At 32.9% G+C, this 14,732-nt stretch overlaps 2 protein-coding genes across 2 annotated transcripts; both read right to left on the bottom strand.

The window, feature by feature from the left end:
* Window positions 1–374: 374 nt before the first annotated feature.
* On the bottom strand, window positions 375–1,571 carry LOC142644554 (uncharacterized). Its single transcript, XM_075819140.1, has one exon. It carries the CDS (start codon window positions 1,569–1,571, stop codon window positions 375–377), a length of 1,197 nt encoding a protein of 398 aa, XP_075675255.1.
* Window positions 1,572–5,846: 4,275 nt separating this feature from the next.
* On the bottom strand, window positions 5,847–12,686 carry LOC142605365 (lysine histidine transporter-like 8). Its single transcript, XM_075776830.1, has 5 exons — window positions 12,358–12,686; window positions 9,892–10,025; window positions 8,472–8,908; window positions 7,478–7,609; window positions 5,847–6,492 (listed from the first exon to the last, which is right to left on the bottom strand). The coding sequence occupies exons 1-5, from the start codon at window positions 12,651–12,653 to the stop codon at window positions 6,001–6,003; spliced, it is 1,491 nt and encodes a 496-aa protein (XP_075632945.1). The 5' UTR covers window positions 12,654–12,686; the 3' UTR covers window positions 5,847–6,000.
* Window positions 12,687–14,732: the final 2,046 nt, after the last annotated feature.

A 14,732-nucleotide genomic window follows, 5' to 3' on the forward strand; every position in this document is an offset into this window, starting at 1 on the left:
GTAAACTAGAAACCAATTATTTCCATCATGTTTTTAATTTACAAATTACTATTCCACTCAATCACAAGTCTTACTCATATCAAGTTTTAATGCAGTGTATCTGTTTTATATTTTCTTTTTTGTTTTACGTGATGCATTATTTTAAAAACTACCAAGATGTAATGAGTCTTATTGGTCAATATTCAATTTTTTTTTTTGAGGGATTTGTCTTTGGGTTAGCTTGATGTGGTATAAATTTTTTTTATTTTTTTATTTTTTTTTTATTTTTTATTTTTTAAGTATGGGGCCAGTATTAAATTTTTTTTTTTTTTTGATAGGGCCAGTATGGGGCCAGTATTAGTTTTTTTTTTGTTGCTAAACAACAACATTATCATTCAACAAGCAAAACAATGGCTGTTAGCCTTACAAGCATTTGCAATTACTATAGGAAGACTATACATATTAAAACACCAAGCTCTACAAAATCTAATTGCATACTTTGCAGCCACATGGGCAGCATTATTGCAACATCTTCTAACCCAACTAAATTTACAGTTCAAAAAGAAGTTACTAAGATCAAGAATATTACTAATAGTAGTAGCAATGGACCAATGAGGTTGCAGATTAGGTATGGTAAGGGGATCAAAACAAGACTTCGCATCTCCTTCGATGATGATATGCTGCCAATTTTCCTTTTGTGCTAGCTGGATTACCCAATATACAGCTGCTGCTTCAGCTAGCAATGGCGAGCACCCTTCATGCTTTCTAGACCAAACTTTAAGCACCTCTCCATTTTTATTTCTAGCCACCACCGCCAAAGCAGTAGCATTTTCAGTCACAGCAGCATCCACATTGATTTTAATCCATCCATCCTCTAGAGCTTCCCAACCATTTGCGCTCTTGTCCTTGGCTACGGCCTCTTCCTTAGAAAAGGTCTTAGCATATTCCAAAGTTCTCTTCTTTATAAGTTGGGAGGCCTCCATAATGTCAATGTGGCCAGCATTGTGCAATAACTGATTCCTCATGAACCAAATTGCTTCTAGAGTGATCAACATTCTTAATGAGTCTAGCTCATTATCCTCATTATTCCTTGCTGCTACCACCCCCAAAAAGTTGTTAGGACTAACTATGAATTTGACAATATCCACATTAGTGGATATCGGTATGGAATCCGATCTCAGTCCATCACAGCTAGCAAACCACAATGCCCTGGCAACATTGCACTTAAAAAATAGATGGTAGCAACTTTCTACACTGTCACCACATAACACGCAGTTAGGATCACCTTCACCAATCCTCAGCACAATGTTTTCTTTCGTTGGGATAGCATTTTGTCCTATCCTCCACAATAGCATTTTTGTTCTTTCTAGAGCTCTCAGCCTCCACAATTTCTGCCAAGGCACATCATATGGAGCATTGTTTGGAGATTGATCATGGGATGCTCTATGGGCTGACTTAACAGAGAAGTTGCCCTTTTGGTCTAGAACCCAAATAAGCTTGTCTGGTCTTGGGCTCAAAGGGATTTGGATCTGGATAATTGCTTGGACAGAAGTTGGGTCAAAGGTTGATTTTCCAACTACGACAACTTGCATCAATTAATTGTGATACCATCAAAGGGTTCTGGATGATGCTATCATCTTTTGGTTTAGGTTTGAACCCTTGACCCCAAGGGATCCATGGATCTAACCAAGCATTTACAGATGTACCATCACCTATCAAATAACAAGCCCCTTTTGCAATAAGCTTCTTAGCCCATTCTATTGCTTTCCACACCGGTGAAGCTCTCTTGAGAGGATTTTTCCGAAGCCAATCATTTCTAACTTTGTACTTTGCCCTAAGTATTCTCATACATAAGCTATCTCTCTTCGTGGCTATCATCCAAGCAAGTTTGGCCAATAGGGCTTGATTCACATCTTTGGCTTTTTTGAAACCCAACCCTCCTTGGCACTTTGGTTGGCACAACTTATCCCAAGCCCTCCAAGCTACGAATCTCCCTTCAACCTTTTTTGGCCTCCACAAAAATCTTCTAGTTGCTGCATCCAGTTTATCACAAATCTAATCAGGTACATTGAAAGTAGACATGGAGTAAGTGGGAATGGCCTGAGCCATAGACTTTATGAGAGTACTTCTTCCTGCCCAAGATAAACATTTACTACGCCATCCCATCAGCCTTGCTTCAAGTCTGTCTTGCAGAAATTTAAAGTCCTTTGAAGGTGCTTTAGATAGAAACAATGGTGCACCTAAATATATAGAGTCTTTCTTGAGCCCTTTCATCTTAAGTATTTGTTTAATTTCTTTGCACTTTTGTTTCTGACACTGTTTGGAGAAAAACACACCAGATTTACTTCTATTTAAGCTTTGGCCAGACCAACTACAGTATGTTTCAAGGCAATGATTGATGATAGCGGCTACTCTCCTACAAGCCTTTGAAAACAAAACTATGTCATCAGCATACATCACATGAGTAATGGCAGGCCCTCCGACGCTAGCTTTTACACCACTAATGTTATGGCATCTAAACTCTTTCTCCAATAGCCTTGAGAGAATCTCTTGCCCCAATATAAAGATATATGGGGATAACGGATCTCCTTGTCTCAACCCTCTTTTCGGCTTAAGACTTGCCACCATTTATCAACACCTCAAAAGAAACTAATGTGATGCATTCCATGATCCAATTGATAAAGACCTCATTAAAACCAAACTTGATCAACACCACTTTAATGAAACTCCAATTAACTCTGTCATAGGCTTTCTAAAGATCTAGCTTTATTGTCATTAAACCCTCCTTCATTTTCCTTGCTTTAAAACTATGTAACATCTCTTGGACAATAACCTGGTTCTCAGCAATCCATCTATTATGAATAAAAGCTGACTGACAAGGGGATATAAGCTTATGTAAAACAGTCCTCAACTTAGACACTAACAACTTAGAGATAATTTTGTAAACAACATTACATAAACCGATAGGTCTATAATTATTGAAAGAACAAGGGTTATCAGTTTTGGGTATAAGGACTATTAACGATTTATTTACCTCACTTGGTAGCCTACCAACTTCAAAAAATGAGGTCACTGCGTTTATCACTGTTTCCCCCACTATTGACCAAAATTCTTTGTAAAACAAAACAGGAAAACCATCGGGTCCAGGAGCCTTGAGGTCACTCATCTGAAACAACGTATTCTTGATGTCTTTTGGAGAGGGTATACTACATAACAATTGGTTCTCCACAACTGAGATGCAAGGCTGACAAGATCATCCAGTTGCTGAGGATTTTCAACCTCTTCTTCACTGAATAATATCTTAAAATTTTCCAGAAAAACATTCATTATTTCCTTAGTATATGTGACCCAATTCCTAGCATTATTCTTGACTGCCTCTATAATATTTCTTCTTCTACGAACAATTGTTGATAAGTGGAAGAACCTGGAGTTCTTATCCCCTTCTTTCAACCACAATTCTCTAGATTTTTACCTCTATAGAACCTCACTTCTATAAAGCCATTCATTTAGCTCATTTTGCAGACTTGTCTCCAATCTATTATTCTCTTCAGAGCTTGGATTTCCTTGAATTTCCTTTAATTTTTGCATCAATGAGCTTATCCGAGTTTGTATGTTGCCAAAAATTTCCTTATTCCACTTACAAAGTGCTTCTCTGGTAGGATCTTGTTTATTGCAAAGTCTACATAGCTGAGAACACCACACTTCTATATTCCAAGCCTATTCAATCACTTCTTGGCACCTCTCATCCCGAATCCAAGCAGCTTCAAAGTGAAAAGGACGAGGGCTGAAGCAATCATCTGGGTTTGTGTCTAAAAAGATAGGCAGATGATCTGAGTTTAATGCCTTTAAGTGTTGAACAGATGCTTTCGGGAAGACTAGCCTCCAAGATATGCTAGCTAATCCCCTATCTAGTCTTTCCTTAATTGCAGCACTTCCCCATCTTCCTTTAGCCCAAGTAAACTTATTTCCTGAGTACCCCAGATCAATTGCTCCAAGATCAAACATCATCTCCTTTAAGTAATTAGGTGCTGAAGTTCCACCTTTAACTCCCCCATACTTCTCTTCAGCATTTACTATGTAATTAAATTCTCCCAAGCAAACCCATGGGCCTTGGAAGGATTCAAGGATAGCACAAAGATTTTCCCAAGCTTTCCTCTTCTTTGCGGGATATGGCAGTCCGTACAAAGCTTCTTTTATTTTAACAGCCAAAAGATTTTTATTGAATTCCTCAACTTCTATGTTTACACCCCACTTCCACATCAAACAAAGCCCACCCGCTTTACCTTTTGCATCAACAACTAGTTTACTTGAAAATCCGATAGAATCTTTAACCTCTTCCATACGTGTCTCATTAGCTTTCGTCTCACTAAGGAACACAAAATCTGGTTTGGACCCTTTTATTTGAGCCTTTAGGGCTCGAACTATTGAGGCATTGCAGATGCCTCGACAATTCCATCCTAGGATCCTCATGACAACGACCCATATACAATTAAAGCCACATAGTGAAGAGCAAGAAATAAAAACCCCAACAACCACAAAATATTCAAAGATTAATACACTGAGAGTTAGAGAAACAGGGCTTTTACCAGTTACAGAACAGAAATTGGTCCAATTCAAAAAGTTACCCACTTCCGTGAAATTTTTGAGGACTGAAGAATCATTCACCATATACCCACACCGAATCCAGCTAGTCCAAAGTATAAAGCTATTTGTGTAAATTATGGGATAGGTAGATGGTTGGTGAATATTGAAATTTGGGTTTAGATTTAGGGAAATGCAGATAGTTAAGGAAAGGACCCACAATAAGAGTGGGTAGAGAAGTCCCACACGCTGGTGGTGGAGGCGCGCCACACAGGGGTGGAGAATAGCCACACTGGGTGGTGGAGAAGGCCACACTGAGGTGGAGGAAAAACCCACACAGAGGTGGGAGAGAAGTTAACTCCCACTCATTTCATACCCTAATACTAGATCCTTTATGGGGCCAGTATTAGTTAAGTGCGTGCAAGATTGCACTTGCATCTGTGACGCAGACCTTTGCGTATAAGGTCGGGGGATTTGATTGTGTTCTTCTTTTTTTTGCTTGCTTCAATAGCTCATGGTATCTTACATTTTAATGATTATAATTTATACAATATATAAGTCATCACTAGGTTAACATATCGTAGGATTAATTAAAACACATTCATTCTATCAAAAATTACATTAGTAGGAGGAATAAAAAAAGAAAATCAATTATGGGAGTAACAGAGAATCGTGAGTATATATATATATATATATATATATATATATATATATATATATATATATATATATATATATATATATATATAATTCGATTGTTATGAATTAAAATATGTATTCTATTTATATAAATTATGGTAATATTGAAATTGTACACTAATATTAATTCGTACTGAAATATGGTATTGACAACTTTGTACAAGACTCTTTAATGCAAGATTGTAGTTTCAACCTTTCTTGATATTAATGTTGGGAATATGTATAAAATACAATTAAGGAATAAGATTAAATAGTTGGACAAAAACAAGGCTTAGAGATGCTAACACTTCACTATCCATAGACAAATTTTACCCCACACAAAATATACTACAAGCTTATTGTGAATATGTTCCCAATATACATCTAAGTCAAGTATTCTACAAGTAGTGATCTTGAGAGAATTCTTGTGAATTTCAATAAAAATTGTGAAATGTAGTTACAAAATGAACACGAATCAGTATTTAATTGATTTTAACTTTCAGAAAGCATTATAACAATTTCTCGAACTTGAATTAATAAGGAGTTAAACCCCTTAAAAAAACAAATTGACCTCTTGCTCATCATCTTATGCAAACGGTACTCTCTCCATTTTCAACATAATATATTACAACGTATCTTGTATATACTTGTATATAAAACAACAGTTAACACATGACGGCCAATCGAATAAGTAATTCCCTGAGGACCATATATTCATTCAAAATGGTTATTGGTTTAATTTCTTGCTTATGTTATCTGTCATTAAGGCTTGTAGAAGTTGGCTTTTAGGCCTTTGAAAGCTAAGGTCCAAGCCGCTGCAATAACTATTAAAACAGTCAAGACAATGCCAAAGCAACCTAAACCCATGTTTATAAACCAAACCAAACCATTTGGTCGAGGTTTCTTCATTGCAATCCACATGAAACATGGATAAGCAAAAGTTAAAGGCAATGTAGCACCTCCAACTAAAGGTGCTAGGCTTCCCAAAAATGGGAAAGTCACAGAAAGAAAGAAAGCCAACCCTCCATAGAAAATGCGAAGGCATGTGCGAACCCATCTTGGGCATTGCTGATTTTTCTTGCTTGTGTATCTAACTTCCAAGTTGTCAAAAACAACCATGGCGTAAACTTGGAATGTACATAAACAGTTCACCAATACTAGTAGGTAAATTGAGGTCATAATTAACTTCGAGGTGTTTGGCCCGTGGATTTGTGAAAATGCAGTCAACAATCCTTGTCCTCCACTATACGGTACCTGTCATTCATAAATAAATAAATAAATAAGAAAAAAATATTAATAATAAAAATAATAATGAAAAAAAAATAAAAGTCTTACAAGTATCCAAATTAACACATTCTTTGCACTATCAATTTCAATTTTTAGTCCCTTAAGATCTTAGAAGTATCCAAACTAAACTTTATGTCAAACTTTCATATATCTGAGGAATGAATTGTAATCACGTGTCTTGTATGTGATCACATTTATTATTAAAAAAAATCATTTTAAAATAAAAGTGATACAAAATTATTTATCTCCAATTTCACCAAATTCAAGCATTTTAGTCGGAACAAAATCATCTATCTCCAATTTCCAAACTATCAATTCGTAAGTTCAGGACACCCCAAAGCAATTAAAAATTTCAATACCCTTTAACCTCAATTTGACAACAAAGTAGACCATAGTGGAAGGACCGTTCCTTGGGTCTAGTTGGGCCCAAGCCCAACGTCCAGTGCCACCCCAGGGAACAAGGGGAGGGAAATAGCGCAAATGGGAGAGGTAGGCAAAGAGAGAGAGGGTTAAGAAATAAATTGCTTCTATCTCTTATCTCAAAAGAAGAAAAAAAGAAAAAAGAAAAAGAAATGAATTGCTGAAACAGATAAAAGTTTAACATAGGGGTCAATTTGGATATAAATGTAATACCCCAAGGGTTTGAAATTCAAATTAAATGTACACTAACATTTTCAATTGACCTAAACCTCAGTGGTGTTTTTTCATTTTGACATTTTTTATAAATGGATTGTTTGAGAAAAAAATACGTCTATACCTAAAAAGAAGTGGGATTTTTTAAATTTCCCTTTTTAAAATATTTATATTCTAAAAGTGCATTTTTAAACCAGTCTCAAACACGAACTTGTTTGACTGATGAAAAAATCATGATGATTTAAATAAATCTCTTTCTTAGGAAAGTATATAACAAATTTCAATAAGTTCAAAAAAAAAAAAAAAAAGATTTGCTTACCTTGTTTCCGTAAGCCCAAAATCCACCTATTGCAAGGGGATATTGGCACATAGCGATTACTATGTATGATATTGTCACCCCTGTGCACATTGACTTATAGGATGTTTGTTTTGGACTTGAAGGCAATGTTCCCTGCAAAATTAATGACATTTTAACTTAAAATTACATTCAAATCGAGATGACAAATATATCTATTCTTTTAAAGCATAGTTTGGTTTGTTTTTATAGTAGTGCATCACTATTATATAGGGCAGACTCCTCCCTGCTTTCACTTGAATGGTAGATTTCTAGTGAGAGGGTGTGTGTATGTGTATATATTTCTCATAAGGTATAAGTTCAAAATCTCTTATTAGTTTCTTTGTGAAATGCAAAATCTCTTAGACATCTTTTCCAAGCTTTAAGATTGAAGTGTTGTGTGAGTACTCAAATAAAAAAATTGTTGCATGAGTACAAATCCTTATATAGAATTTCATATTTTAGGATTTTCACATGTCCAAGTTCTATTGAATCTAAAAGGGTCGCGAGTTTGGGCTGGGCTCAGCTTTCTTACATAGTTGGATACTCTCATGTTGGATCCTAAAGTTGGGTGAAGGCACAAACCTTGACTTTATTAGCTCACAACTATTGAAGCGTATCTTACCCCAAAGCAAAGAGCTATATATGGTATAACACACTTTTCACTAAAATTATAATTTGTCTAACATCATTTTCACATGGACTCGTGCATAAAAAAAATTATTTTCACGCACTAATTACAAATTACCAATTTGACAGGTTAAGAAATGTTATGCAAATAATGTATTCATAAACCATTGTTTACCCTAAAACCAAAAAAAAAGGTGTAATTCTAAACTTTTTGAAAAGGAAAAGGATTTTTTTTGTTAGATAAATATTGAGAGATGAAGAGGTGGAGTTCAAATCACTAACATGAACAACATTAAACTATCATTGGGAGCTGAAAAGAAAAAGTAGAAAGGATGTTAGAGATTCTAACCTGTATCTCGAGAATAACATTATGTCCTTTGAATGCAAGGGCAATGATCCCAAGCGCATTCACCACATCGCTAAATTTTTCCATGTTAGATTTCAATCTGTTAGATTGACCGTAGGATATGTCTATTGGCCTATCTTTGGTAATTGAGAGAGCCCAAATCAAAGTAGAATATAGAACAACTGTGATGGCCCCAATTAAAGACACCCAAGCTACAGAGTTCAGGTTTGGTAGTTGGGCTATAAGTATTGCTAAGCATGTGAACACCAAGAACCACTCTGTGTTTGTCAATGATTTAGCATGACACATGGCATCACGATCACATAGGGTTTTGAATATGAGGTCTAGCGTCCTACCTCCAGTAATAATTAGAATGATACATGTACCCCCTGAATTGTATAATACAGGGAATAGGGCAAGCAACTTCCCTAGTTTTGGACCTGCATATAGTAATAAATTATGACTTAAGATAGTATGGAATTGAGGAAGAGAAAACATGTCATTGATCTTAACTAATTTATTGAGTATCCATAACCGATCCAAAAATTTAGGACTAAGACGTTGGTGTTGTATATATTAACATATTATCACCCTCCTATGCATTATGGGTAAGACCTTTGTCATTTGGCCTAATTTTATTGAATGTTAATTGGGGAACACATTTTGTATTAGTCCCGCTTCTTGTTAAATTTAGTAAGTTGTGAGAACTTTGCAACACATAATTAGAACAAATGCAATTGAATGTTAACTAGGGAAATGAGAATACAATTTAAACTTGTCTCCCATGTTGTTAAAGTAGTAAATTGTGAAATATCAAATATAGATTTTACTTTATATATATATATATATATAATATTATTTAAAAAGAAACTATTTTTATTATGTACTAATCATTATATATAATCAAGATAATTATTAAAAAAATGTATTTTTTATTGAGATAAAAATAATAACAACCCACAAGTTAAAGGATCATGAAAAAATGAGCCTTGTACGATATAATAATAATAATAATAAATATTCAATTATGAATTATAATGTATAATACTTTTCAAAAGGAGAAATATACTTTTCAACAATTTATTGGCTTTTACACAAAATATATTGTGGTTGGGTTCTATTTTTCTTGATATTTTCATGCTAATGAGCTATAATTGATCAATTGGCACCTACTCCCCTTATAAGTATTCGATGGTGAAAACATGAAGTTATTAGATCAAGACTTATTGAGTGCATGTGTAACTTATAAAATAAATAAAATAAAAAACAATTACAATTTGACTTTTAAAAAATAAAAGTTTAGAAAATAAAATATAATCTAATAAAATATTAAATATATTTTATCTTGTGCTTTTAGAATATTTATAAACAAAAGGTAAAACAACAACAACAACAACAACAACAATAGGGGTTTTGTACTAACCAAAAGAAACTATTGCAAGGTGCATGTATCTACTGTAGCGGATTCCAGGAACTGATTCATGGAGTCGAACAAGAATACATATGGTATGGAGCTGCCACGCAAATGCTAGTGACAAACATATTATACCCCATGCCCTGCAACCAATGAAATTACAATAAGATTAAGAGCACAAATTTTTTTTCACAATTGTTGAAGTGACAAATTGTTATTGGTAGGTAGGTAAAACATTAATGTTAGTGATAGACCCAATTGAGAATGAGTAAATCTTGCCAACACAATTATTGTGAAATAAGTTTTAAAATTTCCTCAATCTTATGAACATAAATCATATGATAGGACTTTTCTAGTTTTCTTCAAGCTGTTTATGCAATAGCATGGATCAGAGATAATCAAATAGAAGTTACATGTTCAATGAATGAATTTGGTTCAAAAAAATGCAAATAAGATCAACAAACTTTAAAGTTATATGTTTCTCTATATGAATTTCTAATGTTGAAAAGTCAAATGGTTGTTGGATGTCAACTTGTGTATCCATGATTTGACAATTTTGGACAATGTGTTACTGATAATTCAATGAGAGAAGAGAAAAACAGAGGAGAGAATATATCATGATACTGAAATAATTATTAGTATCTAAAAACAAAGTTCTTTATTATTCTCATATAAGGACAAACCAGATTCTTAGACGTTGTACTTTAAATACTTTAATTAAATTTAAATATATAATTGTTATTAAATATGAATCTAATTAAGAAAAATAAAATTTACTTTTTAGATAATATTATTGAGGCATAAAACTCTTATTTTTACAAAAGAATTTGGAAAAGATTATTATATACTTTTTTTTTTTTTTTTGTTGAGGAAATTATTATATACTATGTTACTCCCAATCTTTTGGAAAAGTTAATTTTCAAACTCTTCGAAAAATATTAGATTTTATTAATATTAATTAAACTCACATGGGAAATGGGAAAGACTTATTATATATATATTCACGTGGAAGATTGTGACGTTACTATATTGAAAAAGTTTCCAAGATTCTGTTCTCATATATAATTTTGAAGTCATTGTTGAAAAATGTGAACAATATATATATATTTCTTGCCCTAATAGTACTATAAATGAACATAAAAATTATATAAACGCGCCGACGTTAATTAATAAGGTCCACAGATTCCGACACGGAGTCAACAGGGAAATAACATGGAACACGCAGTTCCTTGTTCTTTAATTAAAGGGAGGCCTTTTTGATTCTTTCTTTAAAGGAAGGAAAATGAGTATCACGTGAAACTGTGAAAGTGTCTCAGATCTTTAGAAAAGTAAGCAAAGAGCAATGTATATTTTTTTTTTTGGTCATAAATGGGGGGAAAAACTATAAAATCTTGTACCATGGATGAATGGTTTTAATATTTTATGATAATTTTAGCTTAACAACTTACGCTATACTTTCTTTATATGATAAAATAGATAGTTTTATTTATTAACACAATTATAATAAATTTTTATTAGTAACTAATATAATTATCAAATTTCATAGTTGGACAAATAGTAAAAGAATCCTAAGAAAAAAGAAAAGTAAATAGTAAAATAAAGGGAAAAAAATCATAATTTGATAAACTTTTTTGTGTATTGCATGGTTATCTATTAGTTGCACATCTAAGCTTCCTCCCAAATATAATGTCATATTTTGAGCATAAGCTTGCCTTTACATCAAGTCTAAAAGGTTGAGGTTGATTGATTGTTTAATAAATAAATAATAAAGAAGTTTTTTTATTTTTCCCAAGTTATATGGTCATATTTTGAGAATAAGCTTGCCTTTACATCAAGTCTAAAAGGTTAAGCCTGACTGATTATTTAATAAAATAAATAAGAAAGAAGTTTTTTTTTTTTCCCAAGTAGTTAAGCCAACCTAGCTATTTATCAGATCAGTTAATTTTTATTTTATTTTATTTTTTGTGTGCATAACAGATCAATTTTTAGCCTTCGGGTACTCAAACATTCCATTTCTTTCTGTACTGAGACCATAAATTGTCTCCTAAAAGGGATCATTTGGATTTTAAATTGAAAAACAAATGGCAATTTTATATTATAACTTGAATAGATTAAATTCAGTAACTTTTTTTTGAGAATCCGATTAAATTCAGTAACTAAAGTCTAAAAGTAGATACAAATAAACATCATATATTAATGAAATGTAATTGTTTTCCAAAGTTTGAATTGACAAATTGACCAAACCATATAAGGGTAAAATGCAATTAACAATTCTCTATCATACACATGGAAAGAAAATGACCTTAAACTTTCCAAGTCTACACGTCTGTAGGAGCTTGATTTTAGTTAGTCATGAAATTCTCATTTCATAACCCATCCTTTTCTCTTTGGATTTATGAACAATTAATGACTTTATTAGTTAAGCAAAATTGAACTTAATCATGACAACTTAAATCATTGCAAAAGATAGCTTACCATCCAAGTATGGCAAATGCAACAGGAAGCAAGAGAGCTTGCAATCCAATTCCTGAACAGAGTAAATGAAACGCTGCAAAAAAGGTGTTGCCATTCCTGGACTCAGTGATGGGAAGCCAAGCTTCCTGTGGATTGTGCTGATAACCTTGCAAACTTGCAGATGTAGTAACATCTTTTGAGGGATCACTATCTATAATGATTATCATTTGCATTAGCTCTCCCAGGGTTTTGGTATTGGAAGGTGAAGCTGGGAGAGGCATAACTTTTCTATAATATGGTTCTACCATTTCTGTCATGGCTACCCTCCTCTGCTCTAGTTCAAAAGTTATGTTGAAAATATTAGGTGTGGGTTTTACAAATATAAAGCTGATGGTTGGTGGTATATATATAATGACTACGGGTCTTGGTGGAGCTCTTGTACGGAGTACAGTGGTACATTCTGCCTTTCTTAAATAAATCTTTCTTTATTTTTAGGAAATAATTATGGATCGATAGTATATAATTCTTATCTAATAACTATGATTTGGTTAGGAAGATGGAAAAATAGAAAGATATAAAATTGGAAGGGATGGAAAAGTGAGAGAATAGAAAAGATTTAAGACTCGTTACCGTTGTTTAAACAATAATTTTTATTGTTTAAATAACATTATACGCATTTTCACATACTTTTTCACCCACACGTATTTTCAAAAAACACAAATAACGTTATTAGAACAACATTACCAAATAGACCCTTAGTTTTCCTTCATTTGTGTTTGGTTGGAGAAGTAGAAAAATGGAGGAATGAAAAACTTTTTTGTGTGGTTGAGATGAAAAATGAGAAGATAGAAAATAAAGTTAGTATAAATTTACCATTATGTCTTTACTAAATATATAAACAAAAAGTAACATATTTATTATTATAAAAAATTGTATGGACACTTCAAATTTATTTATTTTTAATTTATAAAATAAGCAAATGCCAAAAGGATAATTTAAAAAGAAAAAAAGATAAAAACAAACAAAATGAACCAATGTGAACATATTGTGCAAAGTGCAAACAAGAAGAAATTTTATCCACCAAAACAATTTTGTCCAACACACATCTTCCCCTTTTTACTCCCATTTTCTCACAATTTTGTGAAAATTGAATTTTGATGGGTTCGAAGAGAAAACAGTTGAGTCTCACTACTTTTCTCTCCCCATCTCCCTTCCAACCAAACACAATTACCACCCACTTTCTCTCCTATTTTCCACTTTTTTCTTTTTTTCCATCCTCCCTAAAATCCACCCAACCATAGTTAAAAAAATTTACTCTCAAATTTTCAACCCACGAGATTGTTTTTTAATCTTTTCACATTATTTTATTTTTTTTAAATCTTTTACTTTTCATAACTTTTTTTTTTTAAGTAAATTTGCAAGGGGTCTAAATCTAGAAAATATTGCTCTTGTTTTATGAATAAAGGTGGTTACATACGCATTTACACATACATGCGAACAGACAATTGAAATCCAAATTGAAAATTTTGTGTAAATTTGTGTAATAAAGCGTTGTTTTATTATATAATAGTGCCATCTAGGAAGCCCTCACAACCGAGTATTTCATGAAGGGTCTGTGACCAGGATTACACCTCCATTATGACGTGATGCTAGTGATGTAACTAGCGGCGTCACTGCACCTTTGTAATCTTTTTCCGCGTATAAAGGTGATTTATATTGTGGCTACTTTTTTTGAAAAATAAAAAAGGAAAATTATTCATTCATATTTATGGTCTGTTTGAATATCGCCTATTATTAAAAACTGAAAATGCTGTAACAAAATAATTTTTAAATATGTAAATAGTACCGTAGGACTCAATTTTAAAGAAAAATTTGTTAAAATCTGTACTTGTGAGTCTTGTGAATAATACACAGGATCCACACAAAAAACACAACCACCAGTGAAAACAAGCAAACGCGCTATCGAAACTCACACTTAATATGAAAAGGAAATCTTTCATTCACACATTTAGCAAAGTCAAGGTATGTCGTACAATAGCTAACAGCCCTGCAATTTTTTTTTTTTTGGGAGTAAAACAACCCTGCAATTTCTGATATTTCAATAAATATGTCCAGGTTCAAATCTTTCGCCTCTAACTATCAAGTTATTAAGAAAAAATGGTTACGACATTCAAATCTTTCGTCTCTAACTATTAAGTTATTAAGAAGAAATGATTACATCCTACAATAATTTCAACTTTTGACATCAAAAAATTGGGGTCCTCTGCCAAGATCTTCGGGCATACTAACAGTGCCACATGGTTCCTTGACCTTGAAGCACATGTGTATTAGCTCTGGGGCTATACTTTGTTCAGAGTCCAACATCTAATTAAAAATACAAAAAAAATGGTGATAGA

The sequence above is a fragment of the Castanea sativa genome, chromosome 7 (genome assembly GCF_040712315.1).
Source record: "Castanea sativa cultivar Marrone di Chiusa Pesio chromosome 7, ASM4071231v1".
Classification (NCBI taxonomy): Eukaryota; Viridiplantae; Streptophyta; class Magnoliopsida; order Fagales; family Fagaceae; genus Castanea; species Castanea sativa.